The following is a 21971-nucleotide window of genomic DNA, read 5'->3' on the forward strand; positions in this document are numbered from 1 at the left end:
CCAATTTAACCCACTGAGTGAGGTCAGGGATTGAACCTGCAACCTCATGGTTCCTAGTCGGATTTGTTAACCACTGAGCCGTGATGGGAACTCCTCTTTCTTGTCTTTTAGATAATAGTCATTCTAACAGGTATGATGTAACATTTCCTTGTGTTTTTTGTTTTTTGTTTTTTGGGTTTTTTTGTCTTTTTGCCATTTCTTGGGCCGCTCCCATGGCATATGGAGGTTCCCAGGCTAGGGGTTGAATCAGAACCGTGGCCGCCGGCCTATGCCAGAGCCACAGCAACGCCGGATCCGAGCCACGTCTGCAGCCTACACCACAGCTCACGGAAATGCTGGATCCTTAGCCCAAAACCTCATGGTTCCTAGTCAGATTCGTTAACCACTGAGCCACGGCAGGAACTCCTCCTTGTGGTTTTGATTTGCATTTTGCTGTTGATTTGTGATGTCAAGCATTCTTCAGGTACAGGTGGCCATCTTTTTTTGTTGTTGTTTTTTTTTTTGGGCATGCCTATGGCAAGCAAAATTTCCTCAGGCCAGGCCAGGGACCAGACTGGTGCTATAGTAGTGACAGTGCCAGATCCTTAACGCACTGTGCCACAAGGAAACTCCACCCAGTCGGCCATCTGTATGTCTTCTTTGGAAGAATATCTATTCAGATTGTCTACTATTGCCGGAAATCTGATTTTGCCTCTTGGTGGGTGTCAAGCCAAAAGACATAACCAAGCTAGAGAGTGGGAGAAGGAAGGAGTTATTACTCGTGGCAAGTAAGAACACTGAGGAATTTTCCCAAAGCAGTGTCTCCCAGAACAGCAAAAGTGGGAACATTTTAAGCTAGGCATACATGCATGTTCATGAGAGGGTTGTGGTAGTATATGCATATTCATGAGGGGTTTGAGCATAGAATGGGGCAAAGGTTGACAGGACAAAGTCCAAGCTTTGATTGAAATCTGGAGGGTCAGAAAAGATCAACATCATATTTCTTAGGTTCTAGTTGATCTGGTGTTTGAGCACTTGAGGGGTGTTAGATTTTTTGCAAAACAGCTCAAGAAAGTGCTTCAGGAGAATCTTTATGATTGAAAGAGAATTGGAAGTCTTTACAACTGATTTATTATCATTGATGTTGTTACTTCTCAGGCCTGATAACATGTTTTTTTTTGTTCCTGCAGTCTTTTGTTCCATTAAGATCATTAATTACCGAGACTTGTTCAAGGGCAAGCCTCATGGCCAGGCTTAGATCTCAAATGGCTTAGACCTAAAATGGCTTCTTTTATGTCAAAAAGCCAGGAGATCCCTTGGTGGCACAGAGGTTAATGACCCAGCGTTGTCACTGCTGTAGCTTGAGTCACTGCTGTGGTGCCACTTAGATCCCTGGCCTAGGAACTTCCGCATGCTTTGGGTATGGCCAAAAAGAAAAAGAAAAAACCTATAGCTGGTTCTTTTCCTTCATGGATCCCCTACCATATCTGCTTATGTAGCCACTTTTTTTTTTTTTTTTTTTTTTTTTTTTGGTCTTTTTAGAGGCCGCACCCTTGGCATATGGAGGTTCCCAGGCTAGGGATTGAATCGGAGCTGTGGCCGCCAGCCTGTGTCACAGCCACAGCAATGCCAGATCCGAGCTGTGTTTGCAACCTACATCACAGCCCACGGCAATGCCAGATCCTTAAACACCCAGTGAGTGAGTCCAGGGATCAAACCCGCAACCTCATGGTTCCTAGTCGGATTCGTACCTGCTGTGCCACGATGGGAGCTCCATACCCACTTTTTAAAAATTTTTATTTTTATTTTATTTTGCTAAAACACAAGTTGATTTATAGTGTTGTGTTAATCACGCCCACTTTTTTTCTCTCTTTTTTGGCCCAGGCCTATGACATGCAAACCAATGGAACATGAACCAATTTATTTATTTATTTATTTGTCTTTTTAGGGCCGCACCTGCAGCATGTGGAGTTTCCCAGGCTAGGAGTCAAATTGGAGCTACAGCTGCTGACCTACACCACAGCCACAGCAATGCAGGATCTGAGCTGCTTCTTCGACCTACACCACAGGTCATGGCAATACCAGATCCTTTACCCACCTTGAGGCCAGGGATTGAACCCAAATCCTCATGGATACTAGTCAGATTCATTTCTGATGCACCACAATGGGAACTCCTCTTTTTTTTTTTTTTTTTTTTTTTTTTTGCTTTTTAGGGCTGCACCTGCGGCATATAGAAGTTCCAGGCTAGGGGTTGAATCAGAGCTGTAGCTGCCAACTTGTGCCACAGCTCACGGCAATGCCAGATCCTTAACCCACTGAGCAAGGCCAGGGATTGAACCGGCAACTTCATGGTTCCTAGTCGGATTCATTAACCACTGAGTCACTACAGGAACTCCACCTCACGTTATATTTCTATTGGACAGTGCTGCTCTATATTTTTTGGTGTGGTGGAAATTACCTATTAAAATAATTTTAGGAGTTCCCTTCGTGGTACAGTGGAAATGAATCCGACTAGGAACCATAAGGTCGTGAGTTCGATCTCTGGCCTCGTCCTTAGCTGTAACTCTGATTTGATCCCTAGCCTGGGAACCTCTATATGCCGCGGGTTTGGCCCTAAAAATCAAAAAGGAAAGACTATAGCAGTTACAATTCACATTAAATTGGTGGTTGTGGGGCGTTCCTGTTATGGCACGGGGGAAACGAATCCGTCTAGGAACCATGAGGTTTCAGGTTCGATTCCTGGCCTCACTCATTGGGTTAAGGATCCGGCGTTGCTGTGAGCTGTGGTGTAGGTCGCAGACATGGCTTGGATCCTGTGTTGCTGTGGCTCTGGTGTAGGCCGGCAGCTATAGCTCTGGTTAGACCCCTAGCCTGGGAACCTCCATATTGCTGCAGGAGCGGCCCCCAAAAAAGACAAAAAAAAAAAAAAAAGATAAATTGGTGGTTGCTGTATGACAGACATTATGTTAAGCATTTTGCATCCTCATTTTAGTCTTCTTTCAAATCCTACAAAGTAGGCAATATTACTACCCCATTTGGCAGACAAGGAAAGTGAGGTATAGGAAAGCAAGATCATCTGTTGGAGACACCTGATTGCAGCTTCTGCCCATGACTATTGTGCTGCTTTGGGGCTATGAGGACAACTAGGGACAGTTTAATTGATAAGTGGACAGACAGACCCTGGGAAGAGAGGCAATGAAGGCTGAGTTAGGGGGATGGGAGCCAAGGGAATGGGAGGAAAACAAGTGGGGGTCAAATGCAGGATCAACTAGGAATGCATTGAACTTGGGGAGCCTGAGGGACATCCCAGGAGGGACATAGGTGGCAGCTAGATGCTGCGGGGATGGAGACCCAGGTGGGAAGCTGAGGTTGTGGCTGTACATGTGTAAAAGGGGGGTGAAGGGAAGGAATTAAGATTGAATCACTCCTCTTCTCCAGGGAGGCACCAGCTGTGGCCATGGGGGTGGGGGGCGTATGGTTCAGGCAGCCAATCAAACAGAAGGGGTCACCTGTGGCCGTCCTGGCCCATCTCTTTCCTGGGAGGCTACAAGCTCTCCTGCCATTCCACAAGTTGTGTGAACACCTACTGTATGCCAGGCCACATGTTGAGTGTTGAGGAGCCAGCAGTGACCAAAATGGACAGAGACACCTGCCCTCTGAACGTTTGTGTCCCACTCCCAAAATTCCTAAGTTGAAATCCAACACCTAATGTAATGGTATTAAAAGGTGGGGCCTTTGGGATTGATGAGGTCATGAGGATGGAACCTCCCTAATGGGATTCGTGCCCTTATGAAGAGGAACAGACATAAGATCTCACTCTCTACAATGCACCAGGGGAAAGGCCATGTGAGGACATAGCCAGGAGTAGGGCCCTCACCAAGAGTCTGACTGTGATCTTGGACTTGGCATCCTGATCTTGGACTTCCACACTCCAGAAGTATAATAAATCTCTCTTGTGTAAGCCACCCTGTCTGCAGCATTTGTTACTGCAGCCCAAGCTGACTCAGACAATCAGGGTATAATAACTGCTCTGGAAAAACAAACAAACAAACTTAGCAGGGAAGGGGGAAGAATCCCAAGGGTAGGAATGGGATCGTTTTTTGTTGTTGTTGTTGTTGTTTTGCGGTGCCCTGGCGTTCAGAAGTTCCTGGTCCAGGGATCAAACCCACCACTGCAGCAGTGACAACAGCTAGGGAACTCCTGGGTGGAATTTTGAAGGCAGTCATGCTGCAGGGATGACCTTTGAATAAAGTCCTGAAGGAGAGCAAATCAGATATCTCTGGGAAGAGTGGTCTAGGCAGAGGCAACAGCAAGAGTAAAGGTCCTGAGGTGAGATGGTACCTGTTGCATTTGAGAAAGGAGGCTGGTGTGGCTGAAGGGAAGTGAATGAGGGGAGCGCAGATGAGAAAATTGGGGAGGTGACTGTCCTTTCCTGCCATCACATCGCATACTCTTCCCCCAAATCCTTCATCCAAATTCTGTCAGCCTGCTGACAGAGCCCTTGAGCTGGCCACTAGAGGCCACCCTCTCTGCAGTTCCCAAGGTCACTACCTTTATCCTGTCTTTGGGGTCATGGTTGGCTTTTGCTGAGCCCTGACTGTCTCTCAAATGCCACCCTAAGCGCTTTATGGGGATGAACTCTGCCCATCTTCTGAATTAGATGCATTGAAAATTTTTTATAGTTTTATTGAGGTGTAATGGACACATCAAACCACACACTGTAAACATGTACAGTCCCTTGAGTTTTCACACGCTGGAAACAAACACCACAATCAAGATAGTAAACACAAACTACCCCCTTTTTATCCCTCCCTCCCACCTCTCCCCACCCCAGCCCCAGGGAACCACAGATCTGCTAAGACTATAGATGAGGTTGCATTTTTCCAGAGTTTAAATAAATGGGACCAGAGAGTATACACTCTTCTTTTTTGTCTGGATTCCTTCCCTCAGCAAAATTAGGAAGATTCGTTTGTGTTTATCGTGTATTTGAGCGCTTTTTTGCTCCTGGGGAAACAGAAGCACCTAGAAGTGTAGCTTGAAGGGGGAATTTGGGGAGAGGGTGTCAACCACAGGCTGAGCACACAGCCGAGGCGTGTCCTGTGTGCGCAGCCCGTAGAGGGGCACTCCGATCTTCTGGTGGACGAGAGCAGGAGCAAACCGCACCTGAGCCGCGCGGGGTGGTCAGTCCCCAGCGCCCCAGAGGGGGTGGGGCCGGGGCGGGGCCTGTTTAGGCGGGGCTTCCCGGCGCTTGGGGCCTCCGATAAGGACCTGCAGGGGATCGGGCAGACCTGGGCGCAGTGATAGAGCGGGCGGCGGTGGGGGTCGCGGGGCGCTGTGGGGAAGGCTCTGCGTCAGGAGGCCCCACTGCGGCCACCCGGGACTGGGGCTGGGAACCCAGGCTGGGGGCAGGGGCGGGGCGTCCGGCCGTGTCACGCCCGCCTCCCTACCGGGGCTAAGGCCGCTAAAATGGCGGCGGCGGCGGTGACAGCGTCCTGCGCCGGGCCCGGGGGTCTGGCGGTTGTGCCGGGGGCTCACTAGCGCCTTCCTAGGTGTCCGCGTCCTGGCCCCCTGGGGCGCTCGCGCGCGGCCCCCGGGGCCCTCGGTCCGCCCTCCCGGCGCGCCCATGAACTCCGTGTCGCCGGCCGCCGCGCAGTACCAGAGCGGGAGCCCGGAGGACGCGCGCCGCCCCGAGGGCCGCAGGCCGCGGGGTCCCCGGACCCCGGACCCCAACAGCCTGGGGCCCTCCGGAGCCAGCGGCCCCGCTCTTGCGTCACCAGGGGTTGGCCCCGGGGAGCCGGACGAAGTGGACAAGTTTAAGGCGAAGTTCCTGACCGCCTGGAACAACGTGAAGTACGGTGAGGAGGGGGCGGGCCCGGGGATTGGATTTGACGTTGGAGAGAACGTAGGGTTCAGGCGGGCGGGGAGCTTACAGATCGGGAGTCAGGGAGGACAGACCCTGCCTCTGCCAAGTATTCCACCCTTTGTTCTCCTGTGAGTCACCTGTGGGTCGATCCCCCGCCCTGCCCTGCCCAGGGCGGGCCGCTGGTTGGCAGGTCAAACGGGGAATGTGTTTTCCAGTCTCAGTGATTCCTGGTGTGACCTTGGGCAAGGGTTTTTTTGGTTTCCCTGTGCCTCCATTTTCCCCCTCTGTAAAATGGGTACTATAATCAGACCTGCTTTAATTCAATCTGAATTAATTGGCAGACCGCTTGTGACTGTTACTAGGGGCACCACCTCCACCTTAGAGGCATGCAGCTATGATTCCCCAGAGCCTTCTGTCAGATAGGAACTAAGATAGCCCCCATGTCACAGATGGGGGAATGGAAGCGCTGCTGCCGTCCTAACCATCAGGTGTCAAGCAAGTGCTTCATCTTGCTGGGCGCTGCCCCACATCTCCCCAGGTTGGGCAGTCAAAAGCCGGACCAGCTTTAGCAAGATCTCCAGTGTCCACCTGTGTGGCCGCCGCTACCGCTTCGAGGGCGAGGGTGAGCTGGTGACCTGTGGCTAGGGTTGGAGGAGGCCCCCCTGGGGGTGTCCCTGGTGGCAGCTGACAAGCCTGCTCTTGTAGGTGACATCCAGCGTTTCCAGCGGGACTTTGTGTCCCGCCTATGGCTCACTTACCGCCGGGACTTCCCGCCCCTGGCTGGGGGCTGCCTGACCTCAGACTGTGGCTGGGGATGCATGTTACGAAGTGGGCAGATGATGCTGGCACAGGGCCTGCTGCTGCATTTCCTGCCCAGAGGTGAGTAGTGGAGGGGGAAAGGCACCAACTACAAGTCAGCAGTATTAAAATTGTTTATAAACTAAGAGTTTAAAGTCATGTTAGAAGTGTGTGTCAAGTATGTTTTGGAGGGAAGTGAGAGTTGTCAATAAAAATAAGTTTAAGGAGTTCCTGCTGTGGTACAACAGGATTGGTGGCGTCTCAGGAGCCCTGGGATGCAGGTTCGATCCCCGGCCCAGCACAGTGGGTTAAGGATTCAGCATTGTTGCAGCTGCAGCCTAGGCGGCAACTTCGGCTCAAATCCAATCCCTGGCCTGGGAACTCCATGTGCCGTGGAATGGTCAAGAATATAAAATAAAATAATTTTAAGGAATGTGAAAATTGTGGTTAAACACAGGGTCTCTGGAGCATTACAGTTGTGTGTAAGTCATTAGGAATGGGAACTGTGCCTCTTTCCTCCACTGTCACCATTTGTTTATTCCATCACTACCAGACTGGACGTGGTCCCAGGGCGTGGGCCTGGGCCCCCCTGAGTCGTCTCCCAACCGGTACCGTGGACCAGCCCACTGGATGCCTCCGCGCTGGGTCCAGGCTGCCCCTGAGCTGGAACAGGAGCGCCGGCACCGGCAGATTGTATCCTGGTTTGCTGACCATCCCCGGGCCCCCTTCGGCCTACACCGGCTGGTGGAGCTTGGGCAGAGCTCAGGCAAGAAGGCAGGAGACTGGTATGGGCCATCTCTGGTGGCACACATTCTCAGGTGAGGGCCACTGCAGGGGACACGGGAGCCACTGGTTACCCCCAGGAACTCAGGCCTTTCCTCCCATCTGCAGGAAAGCTGTGGAGAGCTGCTCAGAGGTCACCCGCTTGGTGGTGTACGTTTCTCAGGACTGCACTGGTAAGGGGCTGGGAGCCAAGGTCACAGGGCCTCACCCTGAGCCAGTCACTACTTCAGCTGCCTCTTAGGACCCACCTTCCTCAGAAGCTGAAACAGCTTCTGTGGCAGAGGGAGCCTTAGAAAGGATGCAAGGCCCATGCTGTGGGAAGTGCTCAGGGTCGTTCTGCTCCTTCTGGGACCAGGAGAGGCTTTAGGGGCTTCTCCCCTAATGATAGAGTGAAGGATGTAAGGATTTCCTCAGTCCAGCTCAGTCTTATTCTGCAAGCATTTCTAACATGTACAAAAGTCGGGTCTTCTCTGTCCCTCATAGGGTTGTCCTGACGACTAAGTGAGTCAGTAATACAAGTAAGACCCTTCAAACAATGCTTGTCACATAGTAAGCGCTCACTAAATAATAATGTTGTTATTCTCTCCAAAACAGTTTAGAAAGGGTCTTTTTTTTTTTTTTTTTTTTTTTTTTTTTTTTTTTTTTTTTGCTGCATCTGAGGCATGTGGAAGTCCCTGGGCCAGGGTTTTAACTCCTGCCACAGCAGTGACAATGCCTAATTCTTAACCGCTAGGCCACTAGGAAACTCTTAGAAAAGGTCTTAAAAGGAGCCTTCATGGATTGGTATCAAGGCATCTATAAAACCTGTAAATCTTTATGAAAAAAATATAGGAATTTGGGCAACATTTCACAGAAAGCCATTGTCTTAGTTGGTTATGGCTGCTGAAACAAAAATACCCTAGGCTAGGTGGCTTGTCAATAACAGGACTTTATTTTCCCTAATTCTGGTGGCTGGGAAGTCCAAGATCAAGGCACTGGCACTTTTGGTGTCTGGTGGGGGCCCACTTCCTGGTTCATTTTGCTGTGTCTTTGGGTAGCAAAAAGGACAAGCGAGCTCTCTGAGGTCCCTTTTATAAGGGCAGTGATTTCATTCATGAGGGTTCCACCCTCCAGACCTAATCACCTCACAAAGGCCTGCTTCCTAATTCCATTACCTTAGGGGGTGAGGATTTTAGTGGGCCCAGCAGGCAGGGGCACATGCGTTCAGGCCTTAGCAGCTCGGTGTGGGTTTGATCCCTGGCCCAGGAACTTCCACATACCGTGGGTGTAGCCAAAACAACAAAACACACCATAGCAGCTTTGTCTCCAGAAAATGTTGGCTGCACTCTTCTAGGAGCCAAGAGGGGGCTTACTAGCCGCAAGGGAGAAGTGGCAGCGGGGAGACCAGCAGACAGGATTTGAGGAGGGACACACAAGGATATTCAGCTCTCTGGTGGGCCACTCAGCACCCCCATTTCCCTCCCTGCAAACCCAGGCACCCAGACAGGGAGGACTCATCAGGCCTGGTGTTGGGGAGGCACTGGGGCCCCAAGGAAGGCCCTCCACCTCCTCCTAGCTGTCCACTCTTTGTCAATGTCTCAGGACCTCAGCGGCCCTTTCTGTAAAACGGGTATGTCCACACCTGCCTGGAGGCCCTGGGATTGTTTGAGGGAGTTGGTGGGGGGGGGGGGGTTGCACTGGAAAGTTTTCTTCCAGCAACAGGAGTATCATCCCGACATGTCTCTCAGGCAAGGATGGGCTTCTGGGGCTGGAGGGTCACTCTCCGAGACCTGAAGGGCAGGCAAGAATGTGACCTGCTGCCTTGTCCTTCCAGTGTACAAGGCGGATGTGGCACGCCTGGTGGCCCGGCCAGACCCCACAGCTGAGTGGAAAGCTGTCGTCATCTTGGTGCCTGTAAGGCTGGGTGGTGAGACCCTCAACCCCGTGTATGTGCCCTGTGTGAAGGTAGGTTCAAACAGATTCCACCATGCCTCCCCCAAGGGGCTCTCCAGACTTTTCCAGCTTGGGTTAGCTTCCTTCATCCCTTTAGCGGTTTATCTGATAGTTATGGGGCACGTATTATGTGCCAAGGACTGTCCCAGCTGCTGGGGACTCAAGAGGGAACAGGCAACAATCCAGGCCCTCTGGGAAGGGACATTCTGATAGGAAAATGACAAAGAGTTGATGTGGAACCAAATTGACAGCTGTGGTATGACAACTTGGACTCAAAAGGAACCAAAACCAAGATGATGAAGGGCAGGTGGGGGTGGCCTACAGCCCAGGAAAGCCCCTCTCCAACCAGAAGCAAATAAGCCAGAGGAGCAGTGCTTCAGGCAAAAGGAACAGCAAGGCTGGAAAGACCCCAGCATGTTTAACCTCAGAATGAAGGCCTCAGTTCTCTCTGCAGCCCACAAGGCTCTGTACCATGTCTCTGTCCCTTTCTTGACCTCTCTGCCCCCACTCTCTGCCTCACTTCGCTCGGATCTAGCCACACGGGACACCTCACTGTTCTCAGAAGGCACCTGCCTCAGGGCCTTTGCACCTGCTTTTTTTTTTTTTTTTCTTTCTTTGGCTGTGCCAACAGCATGTGAAAGTTCTGATGCCAGAAATCAAACCCTCACAACAGCAGTGACAATGCCCCTATGCCACCAGGGAACTCCCCTCGCCTTTTTTTAATTGAAGTATAGTTGATTTACAATGTATTAATTTCTGCTGTATAGAAAAATGATGCAGCTGCGCATATATGTACATTCTGTTTTATTTTATTTTATTACTATTATCTTTGTTGTCTTTTTGTCTTTTCTAGGGCTGCACCCACGGCATATGGAGGTTCCCAGGCTAGGGGTCTAATTGGAGCTATTGCTGCCGGCCTATGTCGAGCCACAGCAATGCGGGGTCCAAGCCACGTCTGCAACCTACACCACAGCTCACAGCAATGCCGGATCCTTAACCCACTGAGCGAGGCCAGGGATCGAATCTGAAACTTCATGGTTCCTAGTCAGATTCATTAACCACTGAGCCACCACGGGAACTCCATTTACGTTCTATTTTATATTCTTTTCCATTATGGTTTATCACAGGATATTGAATATAGTTCCCCATGCTATATGGTAGGAAGTTGTTTATCCATTCTATATACACTAGTTTGCATCTGCTAATCTCGGACTCCCAATCCATCCCTCTCCCACCCCTGCTCCCCTGTGGCAACTATAAGTTTGTTCTCTATGTCTGTGAGTCTATTTCTGTTTCATAGGTAACTCATTTGTGTCATATTTTATCTTATTTATTTTTTAGAGCCACACCCTCAGCATATGGAAGTTCCCAGGCTAGGGGTCAAGTTGGAGCTGCAGCTGCTGGCCTACGCCACAGCAAAACCAGACCCGAGCCTTGTCTGTGACCACAGCCCATTGAGCAAGGCCAGGGATCAAACCCGTGTCCTCATGGATATTAGTTGGGTTCATTGCCACTCAGCCACAATGGGAACTCCTCTGTCATACTTTAGATTCTACATGTAAGCGATATAGTACTTGTCATTCTCTTTCAGACTTACTTCACTTATATGATAGTCTCTAGATCCAGCCATGTTGCTGGAAATGATGTTATTTCACTCTTTTTTATGGCCGAGTAATATTCCGTTGTATATATGTATGTACCACATCTTTATCAAGATGCACTTAACTCCCCATCTTTACTGAAATGTCATCTCTCAGTGAGGCCTTTCCTGAATTCCCTATTAAAACTAGCAAGACTTTCTTTCCTCCTTTATTCTTTTCCTGTTACCACCTTCTGACATTTATTTAACTTACTCATTTTGTTCCTTGTTCTCCCACACTTGGATATTAGCTCCCTAAGGGCATGGTTTTGTCTCTTGGTCACAGGCCTGGGTTCACACATACTGGCCCTTTGCTAAGGGTTCAAGTGCCGAACAGCACCGGCCCCAAGTCCTCACCTTCACCCACTTTCCTCCCTACAGGAGCTCCTGCGTTCAGAGCTGTGCCTGGGGATCATGGGGGGCAAGCCACGCCACTCCCTGTACTTCATTGGCTACCAGGGTAGGCCTCCCCCATCCTGCTTCATTCCATCCCACCTTACTCTTTTCCACCCCAGCTCACACCTCCTCCCCTGCAGATGACTTCCTGCTCTACCTGGACCCTCACTACTGCCAGCCCACTGTGGATGTCAGTCAGGCTGACTTCCCCCTAGAGGTGAGCTGGGATTCCCCAGGGTGGTGTTGGTGGCCTCTGGAGGGAGCACCCCGAGCTGCCTTTGTCTGTCTGCCCTAGTCTTTCCATTGCACCTCACCCCGCAAGATGGCCTTCACCAAGATGGACCCAAGCTGTACTGTGGGGTTCTATGCTGGAGACAGGAAGGAGTTTGAGACGCTCTGCTCAGAGCTGACCAGGGTGAGCAAGGCATGCTGGAGGGCGGCAGCAAAGGGCAGGGCCAAGGCAGAAGAGAAACAGAGGACTTGAGGCCAGCAGACCTGGGGAGGCTGCTCTAGGCTATGTCGTCAAGATCATTCCCTGGTGCCTCAGCAGGCTAAGGATCCAGTGTTGCCACTGCTGTAACTTTGGTTACTGCTGTAGTGTGAGTTTGATCCCTGGCCCAGGAACTTACACATGCCTTGGGCACAGCAGGGAAAAAAAGAAAAAAGATTATTCTGCCCACAAGCTGCAAAAACCCAGCTCTGGCTAGAACAAAAAGGGGCATGAAATGAACAATTTAAGGGGATAGCTGCTTCCAGGGGGGTCAAGGGGTAGGACCCCTCCTTGTTCTTTGGCTCTGTTGTCCTATCAGGGCTTTAGCTTTATGGTGGCAAGAAGTGGCCACTGGGAGTTCCTGTTGTGGCTCAGTGGGTTAAAAACCTGACTAGTGTCTGTGAGGATGTGGGTTCGATCCCTGGCCTTGCTCAGTGGGTTAAGGATCCAGCATTGCTGCAAACTGTGGCATAGGTCACAGATGCAGCTCAGATCCCATGCGCTGTGACATTGGCCTGCAGCTGAAGCTCAAATTCGACCCCTAGCTCCATATGCCACAGGTGCAGCCCTAAAAAAGGAAAAAAGAAGTGGTCAATAGCTTCTCTGGGCACCTACTATCTAATACAGTGGAAAGGGAACCCCACCTTCTCAGACAGAGAAAATTCCAGGACTGCAGTAGTTTGGCTACACAGGGTCACATGCTCATCATGGAACCAACCACTGTGGCCAGGCTGGGAAGATGCTGATTGGCTGGCCTACATCACTCCCCTGGAGGGATGGGATGGGAGTTCAGTTCAGGAAACATCTGATATAGTTGTTAGGGAATTTCCTGGTGGCGAAGTGGTTAGGGATCCAGTGTTTTCACTACTGTGTCACAGGTTTGATCCCAGGCCGAGGAACTTCTGCATGCTGCAGGTGTGGCCAAAAAATTTATATGTGTATACTTGTTAAGATCATTATAACTACTAGGATAATTAACATGGTTTGGGGGCTGAGCTGCTCTCTCTCCTTCCATCAGGTCCTCAGCTCCTCCTCAGCCACAGAGCGGTACCCCATGTTCACCTTGGTTGAGGGCCATGCTCAGGACCACAGCCTGGATGACCTCTGCTCCCAGCCCTCCCAGCCAACACTGCGGCTCCCTCGCACAGGCCGGCTCCTCAAGGCCAAACGCCCAAGCTCTGAGGACTTTGTGTTTTTATAAAGGGAAGGGATGAGGGAAAGACACACCCCTATTTATTTTTTTATTTATGTCATGCTGGGTGTGGGAGCTTCAACTCCCCTCGGACAAGTGCAGCTGAGACCAGTCCAGGAAGCCTCTGGGCTGGGGCCATTCAGCCAGGAACAGAGCCTGCACACCTGCCTCCCACCAGCTGGGCCCTCCTCACAGGGCAGGGTGGGAGGGAGGGCCCCCGGGCACTCACTCAGGGCCTGACTCAGTACTGTAGTTTGCACTGGACCGCCCACGCCCCGCACTGGCCCCAAAGACCCGTCCTGCCAAAGCAGGGAGTGGGGATCTGTGGCCGCTGGGGGCTAATAAAGCTGTTTGACTTGATCTTGGCTATGGCTAGGTCCGGCATTTGAGGGATGGGGCTCAAGGTGTGTCTCCAAGTTATCGGGGGAGGCTTGTTGAGTAAGCCTCAGTTTTCACATCTATAAGATGGGAAAACTCTCTTGCCCACAGGTAGTCAGGAAGGTTATAGTTGGCAGGAGGGCTGGGCATCCAGGGGCTTGATTGAAGGAGAGGAGCCAGGGCTCCTGTGGGCTCCCTCAAGATCAGGGGCTGCTCTTGGGCCCCTGCTGCTTCCTCTGTTGTCGGCCCAGCTGGCGGAAGTGCAGCCGTTTGGGGTTGAGGCCAAAGGCCTGCAGTCTCTGGCGGCTAAACTCACGTCCACCAAGTGTTACTGTGGGGCCCAGGAGACGTGCCTTCTTGCCCCTCCTCCGCCTCTGGGGGGCTGGCTTCTTGGCAGGTGGCACAGAGGCCTCCTCTTCCTGTGCTGGGGGGCTCTCAGGCCGGGGCTGCTTCCCACAGGCCCCATCAGGTGGCAGCAGCTGCCCCTGCAGGCCAGCTTTGTCTCTCTGTGGCTTCCTTGTGGCTTCCGTGGTGGCCGTCTCTGTCCTGGAGGAGGAAAGTCATGGCTCAGCCCAGGCAGTCACAATTAGGCCTGTTCCTAGATACACACACCTTCCATTTTTACAGATGAGAAAGGGAAAGGCTCAGAGAGTTGGCAACACAATAATTCAGGGGCCTTCCCAGGACTCATCAAGTGTGGGTCTGATGCCAAAACAGATTTTTCTGCTGAACTTTGGCTGCATCACTGATTTTAATAGTTCAATTTTAATAGGTGAGCCTGGACCTGTGCTAACCACACAAATCAACTCATTCTAGCTTTCCATCAACTCCATGAGCTTCAATCACCCCTGATTTACATATAGATCAGGAAACGACAGTCGTAATAAGAGCTTGTACCTATCCAGCTTTTGTTTTAAGCACTTTACCTGAATTCACTTAATCCGAAAAAAAAACAAAAACAAAAAAACACTAAGAAATGAGCCATCTTTATCTCCATTTTATAAATGAGGAAACAGGCCCAGAGAGGGAAAGTGACTTGCCCAAAGTCACACAGCTGTGGTCCAGCCAGGATTTGAACCCAGGTATCAGAAGGGAAGCCCCATTCCCAAGGTCATACAACAAATGGGTGACAAGGCATGACTCAAACCTGGGCCTGGAGGGCTCCCATGCCCACCCCCACCCCTCAACCAGCAACACTCACTCCTCTGAGCAGAGCGACTTGAAGATCTGCCTCTTTTTCCATGTATTCTGGGCCTTTTGGCTGTACGACCTCTTGTCCTGCAGCTCTTCCTGCTCCGACCTGTAGGCATCAGGCAGACTCACCTGTCTCTGGGTGCTCTGGGTGGTGCCCACACTTGCCTGCCAGCTCACCCACCACTCCTCCCAGGGCACCCAGCCCAGCCCCACCCCTTCACCTGTACATGCATGTCTTCTTCAGGGAGCACCACCGGTTCAGCTCCTTGTCGTCAGCAGCGAGGATCTAAGGGGGAGGGAAGGTGAGGTCCTGTGTGTTTGCCTGGGGGGGACCTGACTCTAAGCCTTAGTCACCTTCTCCGCCATTTGAGCCTCTGCTTTGCAGAAACCGTTTGAGGCAGGTAATCTTAGCGGTATCATCATTAGCACTATTATTCCTATTGCCTTTTTTTTTTTCTCCTGCGTTAGTGGCATGCAGAAGGTCCCAGGCTAGGGACTGAACCTGCCTCAAAGGAGCCCCCCAAGCTGTTGCAGTGACAACACTAGATCCCTAACCCACTGTGCCACGAGAGAACTCCGTTATTCCTATTGCTTTTGTGATGAAGAAACCAGCCATGTCATAGCCCGGGCAAGCTCCGGGCTCCCCCTTGCCTAGCGGATGTCCTTGGGATCCCACCTCCTCCGTGCTGAGCCCGAAGTCGCAGGGCACCACCGTCCGGTACTTGAAGCGGCAGGGCAGGTCATCAATGATGTCCTCGTAGTCTAGCCGGTAATACTCATCCAGGTACTCCTCAAACGTCTTGTCCCCTACGAAGGGACAGACAGAGCCAGGCTGCCGAAGTGCGCCAGATCAGCAGAGCCCCTACCTGCCCACGGCAGCCCGCCTGGCCTCACCGGGATCAAACACAGGCTTTTCCTGCCCCACAGCGGTGGCGAAGGGAGACTTTCGCTTTTTCTTGCCCAGGGAAGGAGCCTCGCGGTGCTTCTTCCGAGGCTGGCTAGGGTCATAGTCGGCATCCATCTGTCAGGACGCATGGGTCAGACCTGCCCTCCGGGCCTTGGAGGACCCTGTGAGTGCCCCGCCCCCCCATCCCCAAGCCCAGGGCACCTACATTGAAGTCTGGGTCCTCGCAGTGCAGCTCCGGCTGGCTCCAAGCTCCACCCTGCTCCGGCCCAGCCCACGTGTCCCAGTTCCAGTCATCTGGTTCCAGAGGACAGAAAGACAGCAGTGGGCGTCAGATTGGGCCAAGCGCCCCCACCCCAGCCCACTTCCCCCTAACCCTAACCGGTGACCTCACCTTCAAGCCCCTCCTCTTCCTCAAATTGCGGCTTCTCCTCCTCTGCGGTGCCGTAGTACTCATCCCCAAAGCACTTCTGCAGGGTTGTTGGGGAGTGGGTTAGCAGAGACAGCTCTCCTCCCGCCCTTTACACGGCTCCCCAGCGCCCCCTAGGGACCCAGCTCCTGCTGGGAGCAGGCTGACGCGGTGCGTCTGCCCCCCCACACCCACTTCTTGGCTCATCTTGCCCTCGCCAACCCCTTCCTCTGTGCGCCCTGTTCCACTTGACTGGCATAAGCAGACATTACCAACTGTGTCATTTATTAAGCACCCACTACATGCCTGACGCTGGGCTTCACCTCACTGGGTTTTCACAAGCACCCAGAGGTGCAGAAACCTCAGAATACCGAGAAACTGAAGCTCAGGATTAAGCTTCTAGAAAGTGAAGGCTGAATTCCGACCACACAGCACCCACCCAGCCCAGTTATCACCTGGCCCACCTACACATGTCTAGTCTCCTTCCCTGACCTCCCAGGCTTAGTCAGGGGCCGCTTTGCAGTGTCCATGTTCCCCACCACTTCTCCCATCCAGCCCTCATTGTCTGTTTCCATAGCCTGAAACTGTTTCCCCATCTACAACAACAAAAAACACTAGCAGCTCAACAGGTGAGTTTATTTTTTTACTTTATTATTTTTTTAGGGCTGCATCCACAGCATATCGAAGTTCCCAAGCTAGGGGTCCAACTGGAGCTGTAGCTGCTTGCTGACCTACGTCACAGCCACAGCAACACCAGATCTGAGCTGCATCTGTGACCTATACTACAGCTCACAGCAATGCTGGATCCTTAACCCACTGAGTGGGGCCAGGGATCGAACCCACATCTCCATGGATACCAGTTGGGTTCATTACCACTCAGCCACAGCAGGAACTCCTCAGTAAGAGAGTTTAAAGGAAAGACAGTGACCCGCAGTTCCTTGACCATTAACCAACTTATTTTTTTTTTGCCACACCCATGGCATGTGAAAGTTCCCAGGCCAGGGATCGAAGCTGTACCACAGCAGTGACAACACCAGGTCCATAACCCACTGAACCACCAGCGAACTCCCCAACTTAATTTCAGAGACACAGGCTCAGAGAGGTTAAGCCATTTCTCTGAAGTGACACAGCTGGACTCACCTGCATGAGCTGGTCGTGCCGGGCGGGGTCAAAGTCATCCTCGAGGTCCTGCTCCTCAAAGCCCAGGGTCTCATTGCCCGTGACCTGCCGCAGCCTCTCCAGCTTGGCCAGAATCTCCTTCCTCTTCAGATTCTTCAGCTGCTTGAGCTCCTCTTGCTTCCTTGCTTTTTCCTGTGGGCAGCAGGCCAGGGTGAGAGAGGGGGCATGGGCTCCTCTTCACAGGCTGGGGACCACCCCCCAGCAAGTCACCCCGACACTCACCCTCTTCTTCCGCTCTCGCGTCTCCTCCCTCCTCTCCTTCCTGCGCTCGTCCTTTCGGCGCACAGAGGATGCGATGTTCCGAGGGTAGGTCTTGACCTGTGGGCAGCAGAGATGAACCTGGGCTCTCCCACCCCGCAGGCCAGGTCCTGCCCAACCCCGGCCCCTGGCCCCTGCCCCGTACCCCCCGGCTCCAGGCACCCACCAAAGCTGAGTCTGGCTCCTCGAAGCGGAAGTTGTACTTATGCTCAAAGTCCTCCTGCTTCTTCAGAAAAAGCTCCCCCTCGTCTGAGGAGTCATCCACGGCCAGCTGGACTGGGGGGCCAGGGACCCTGGGGGATGAGATGGGGCGGAGTTGAGGGGTCAGATGAGTCCTCACCCTCCTATGTACCAGTGTATTAACTTGAAGCCTCCCTACACCCTCTGCCAGGGTGCCACCATTATATCCATTTTACAGATGGGTTAACTGAGGCACGAAAGACTAACTCTGCTACCATCTGTGTGAAAAAGTAAACACCCAGTGCCTTTTACTTTCTGGCCAGTGCAGGCTCCAGGCCCTTGGGGGACATAGCTGCTCACCTGTCCTCCTCTTCCTCTTCCTCCTCTTCCTCTTCCTCCTCATCTCCCTCCTCCTCATAGCGTTTGTTGAGGATGTAATCCCTCAGGAAGCGTTCCCCCTCGTCCAGTTCTGGGTTGTTCCAATATTCCCTAAGGTGAGTCTAGGGGTGGGGGTGGGGTATGACAGGACCCAGGTCAGGGACTAAGTGACAGGGAAGGAGGGTGGATGTGGGCACCGAGGAGATTTAGGTGACTGAGGCTTCACGGCCAACCTAGGAAGTAGGGGGGCATAATCCCCATTTCACAGATGTAGAAGCTGAGGCCCAGGGAGGGGAGCCACCCCATTTTCAGAGCAGAACTACCTCAAGGGTTGATTTCCAGAAAAAGGTTGAAGAGGGGTGGACCAGGCAGTTTAGTGGGTCAGTGACTACGCCTGGGACTCACCAGTTCTTTCAGGGTGTCGGAGTTCTGAATCTCCTTCTGCCCCTTCAGCCATTCGATGTAGTCAGCGTCCTCCTGGGCCTGGGGGAGGCAGACACTAAGGGTCTGCGGGAGCCCCAGCGCCTCTCTCTCCGCTGCCAGCCCCCATTCAGCTGGGCCCCAGCACCCACCTTCTCCTCTCTGCTTTTGGCGCGTTTCTGCAGCAACCTGGATCCACCTTCCCCAGCGCTGTCCTCATCCTCGCTGTCCTCCACGAACGCCCGGAAGCTGCCCGTGCGAGAGAATAGGCCTCAGGACCGGCAGACTGGCCCTGCTGGCTACCCTGTCTACTAAGGCCTGGGCTCTTCCTGACAAGCCCAGAGCAGTGTTGTGACATAGAGCCCATTATCAACTCTTTTGAACAGATGTCAAAACTAAGGCAAAGAACGAACAGATGACATACCGGACTCATTTTTTTTTTTTTTTTCAGGTCCGCACCTGTGGCCCATGGAGGTTCCCAGGCTAGGGTGTGAATTGGAGCTGCCACTGCAGACCGATGCCACTGCTACAGCAGCACGGGATCTGAGCCGTGTCCGCGACCTACACCACAGCTCATGGCAACGCGCCGGATCCTTAACCCACTGAGCAAGGCCAGGGATTGAACCCCTGTCCTCATGGATACTAGTCGGATTTGTAGAGCCCAAAGGGGAACTCTGACCATGCTGGATTTGAACCCAGGCCTGCCTAACCTCAGCATCTCAACTCCTTTCCACTTGACCGCTGAGCCGGCCTCAGGGCTCACCTTTCCTTCAGCTGTTTCTGTTCCTCCACATAACTTTTCGCTGAGGTCTGCTGCAGAGAGAGTGACATGGGCCTCAGGCCCAGCCCTGGGCCCCTCGAGCCCCCCCCGCCCAGCCTGCACCCCACTTACCTGGAGTCTCTGATCAGAGGTCTCCCCGTCTGAATTTTCCTCATCAACATATTTGCTGCAAGAAAGGATGAAGGCTTCAGGATAGGTGCCCCAGGGCCTGTCTGTCCCCATGGGGTGGGGAGTGGGTCACCAAGGCTCCTCCCCTCTCAACTCTGATGAGTCATGGGCTTCATCCCACCCCTGCCCCCAAGTCCCCCATGTGTCCACCTGCCCTGGAAAGGCAAGAACAGGGGCACCAGGCTTTCTCCTCACCCTCCTTTCTCCAAGATGACCTTCCTCTCGTAGTCCTTCAGGTACATGGGACAAACCTTCTTTTGCTTCTCCTCAGCTGCCGGCTCCTCCTCGCTCTCCGAGGAAGATGCTGTGGGGCCACCAGAAGACACTTGCCATCAGCCACACCCACCCACCCCTTCCTCCCTGAGTCATACCCAGGCTTCAAATCCCCAGGCCGCCTGCTCCCAGCTCTCAAACATGTATCACACGGGCTACTACCCGGTAGTACCTGGTGGTGACCATTCAGTGAGTAGTTTACACTCAGAACAGTGCCAAGCACACAGCCATTATTATCATTTTTTTAAGTTCCCTGTCAGAAACCCCAGCTAGGACCTATGCCACAGCTGCAGAAACACCAGATCCTTAACCTAATGCACAGGGCCAGGGATCGAACCCATGCTACCCAGAGACAACATTGGATACTTAATCCACTGTGCCATAGTGGGAAGTCTCATACAGCCTTTTTTTTTTTCCTTTGGTCTTTTTTAGGGGCAGCACTCACAGCATATGGAAATTCCCAGGCTAGAAGTCAAATGGGAGCTGCAGCTACCAGCTGCATCCGGCACAGCTTGAGGCAACGCCGGATCCTTAAGCCACTGAGCAAGGCCAGGGATGGAACCCACATCCTCACAGAGTATCTATGTATTCTATAGGGTTCTTAACCTGCTGAGGCACAACAGGAACTCCTGCTGTTGTGATGTGTAAAGACTCATGAAATAGGGAGATCCCTGGTGGTTCACTGGGTTAAAGATCCAGTGTTGTCACTGCTGTGGCTCGGGTCACTGCTGTGGTGGTGCAGCAGGTTCAATCCCTGGCCTGGGATCGCATGCCTCGGTAGAGCCAAAAAAAAAGATTGGTGAAATAATCACAACAGCCCATAAGGCAATGAGGAAACTGGGCCTCAAGATGAGCAGCCCCAGAGTTCCCGTCATGGCTCAGTGGTTGATGAACCCAACTAGTATCCATGAGGATGTGGGTTTGATCCTTGGCCTTGCTCAGTGGGTTAAGGATCCAGCATTGCCCTGAGCTGTGCTGTAGGCCACAGAAGTGGCTCGGATCCTGAGTTGCTGTGGCTGTGGTGTAGGCTGGCAGCTACATCTTTGATTCAACCCTTAGCCTGGGAAGTTCCATATGCTGCCGGTCCCACCCTCAAAAGACAAAAACAAAACAAAACAAAACAAAAAAACGAGCAGTCCCAGACCTGTTCTCTGATAGAATGTGGCATCTTTCTTGTAAATCCGGGGATCCTTCTTCTTCAACAAGGATAGAGTCCTGTAAAAGTCTCGCTCCTGCTGGGGGTCAAATTCCTAGGGCAGGAAAAGAGGTGGAGACAGATTTCAGAAGGAGGCACCTGGTGATGAGGGCACCAGGGGTAGGTGGGCTGAGAGGGTGTGGGAATTAGGGTGGGGGAGGGGCATATATTAAGAAGCAGGAAGGGGAATCTGGCTAGAGAGGCAGGTGGGGGGTGGAGGTCTGGATCTGAGTGGAAGAGGGGGGCAAACGGGTGGAGGAGGGAGAGGGGCCGTCTTGGGGGTGGTCCACACATAGGATATGTACAGGATATGAAATGGAAGTAGTGGGTAAGGAGAGGTTACTTCCTGGCATCAGTAAGGGATTCAGGACACGGGGCTAGGTGGGCAGAAAGGGCACAGGAAGAATGGAGAGAAAGGGCTGGACCACTCAGGGAGACTGGGAAGATCAGGGCTGCTATGGGGAAAAGGTGGGTGCCCCATGTGGCAGAGGGATGCCCCACTTTGGGGAGAGCGGCAGGCGTTGAGAAAGGGTTAGACTGTTAGGGACAAAAAGGTGGACAGACAGTTTACACCTCACAGATCAAGATGGGCCAGGAGCTCCGAGGTGAGAAGGGGGAGGTAGGGGGAATCTGGCCACCCCCTGGGGATGGGGAGGACGCTGTCTGGCTCTCAAGGGAATGAAGGGCGGGAGTTGAAAGCTCCCCTCGGCGCGCTGGTGATGAGGGTAAGCAGCTCCCTATAAGCCGGGCAAGGATGGTGTGCTTGGAAGCCTCCCCAAGTTCAGGACGGAAGCGGGTAAGCTCACCACGCGCTCATCGCTGGAGTCAGACTCGGAGCTGGAGTCGCCACTGCCGTCCTGGTCTCCGTAGCGATCTTTGACTGTGGGGCACAGATAGGAGCCCTCAGGTCAGCCTGGGGGACCAGATCAAGCCCACTTCCTGACCGCCCGGCATGCGCCGGCGCCCCGCGCGCATGCGCCCCGCACTCACGCCGCTGCAGCTCCTCGCGCTCCCGGTAGCGGCCGTACCGCGCAGCAAACGCCGCGTTCACCCGCAGGGGCGACGACCCGCGCGGCTCCGGCATGGCGGCTCTGGGCACACTGCGCAAGCGTACGGAGGGCGCCCCAGGGGGCGGGGCTACTCCCTAGCAAGCTAGCTTTAAATGGGGCGGAGCCTCGTGGA

General features: G+C 53.0%; 2 protein-coding genes across 12 annotated transcripts; one reads left to right on the plus strand and one right to left on the minus strand.

Annotated features, from left to right (window-relative positions):
- Window positions 1–5278: 5278 nt before the first annotated feature.
- On the plus strand, window positions 5279–18793 carry ATG4D (autophagy related 4D cysteine peptidase). 9 transcript variants are annotated; one of them, XM_085007595.1, is made up of 11 exons: window positions 5279–5834; window positions 6292–6464; window positions 6548–6721; window positions 7194–7458; window positions 7532–7596; window positions 8898–9032; window positions 9237–9367; window positions 11376–11454; window positions 11531–11607; window positions 11686–11805; window positions 12899–13432. In XM_085007595.1, exons 3-11 carry the CDS (start codon window positions 6661–6663, stop codon window positions 13079–13081), a joined length of 1116 nt encoding a protein of 371 aa, XP_084863721.1. In that variant the 5' UTR covers window positions 5279–5834; window positions 6292–6464; window positions 6548–6660; the 3' UTR covers window positions 13082–13432.
- Window positions 13109–21891, minus strand: KRI1 (KRI1 homolog). Of its 3 annotated transcripts, none has more exons than XM_005654861.4 (19): window positions 21780–21891; window positions 21596–21669; window positions 20739–20844; window positions 19517–19625; window positions 19265–19319; window positions 19136–19182; window positions 18525–18621; window positions 18358–18435; window positions 17935–18074; window positions 17561–17687; window positions 17359–17454; window positions 17098–17268; window positions 15943–16018; window positions 15757–15845; window positions 15539–15665; window positions 15321–15451; window positions 14866–14930; window positions 14652–14750; window positions 13109–13996 (listed from the first exon to the last, which is right to left on the minus strand). In XM_005654861.4, exons 1-19 carry the CDS (start codon window positions 21871–21873, stop codon window positions 13654–13656), a joined length of 2124 nt encoding a protein of 707 aa, XP_005654918.1. In that variant the 5' UTR covers window positions 21874–21891; the 3' UTR covers window positions 13109–13653. The 3 variants fall into 3 exon arrangements, with proteins under 3 accessions (XP_005654918.1, XP_013842891.1, XP_084869071.1); XM_013987437.3 differs by having other exon boundaries at window positions 19136–19185; XM_085012945.1 differs by lacking the exon at window positions 19136–19182.
- Between the last annotated feature and the right edge of the window lie 80 nt (window positions 21892–21971).

The sequence above is a fragment of the Sus scrofa genome, chromosome 2 (assembly GCF_054392235.1).
Source record: "Sus scrofa isolate SSC_HxYL_T2T_F1_AM1 chromosome 2, Sscrofa_HxYL_maternal_Yorkshire_Landrace_v2.0, whole genome shotgun sequence".
NCBI lineage: Eukaryota > Metazoa > Chordata > Mammalia > Artiodactyla > Suidae > Sus > Sus scrofa.

Bases quoted from the DNA above. Each gene is read 5' to 3' on its own strand.
- ATG4D (XM_005654812.4), top strand. From the start codon at position 5,603: ATGAACTCCGTGTCGCCGGCCGCCGCGCAGTACCAGAGCGGGAGCCCG. The intron at 7,459-7,531 runs GTGAGGGCCACT...TCCCATCTGCAG, and splicing joins CTGGTGGCACACATTCTCAG to GAAAGCTGTGGAGAGCTGCT. The intron at 9,033-9,236 runs GTATGTCCACAC...TTGTCCTTCCAG, and splicing joins CGGCCCTTTCTGTAAAACGG to TGTACAAGGCGGATGTGGCA.
- KRI1 (XM_013987437.3), bottom strand. From the start codon at position 21,873: ATGCCGGAGCCGCGCGGGTCGTCGCCCCTGCGGGTGAACGCGGCGTTT. The intron at 20,845-21,595 runs GTGAGCTTACCC...TTCCTGCCCTAG, and splicing joins ACTCCAGCGATGAGCGCGTG to GAATTTGACCCCCAGCAGGA. The intron at 17,455-17,560 runs GTGGGTGCCTGG...TGCTGCCCACAG, and splicing joins AGGAGCCAGACTCAGCTTTG to GTCAAGACCTACCCTCGGAA.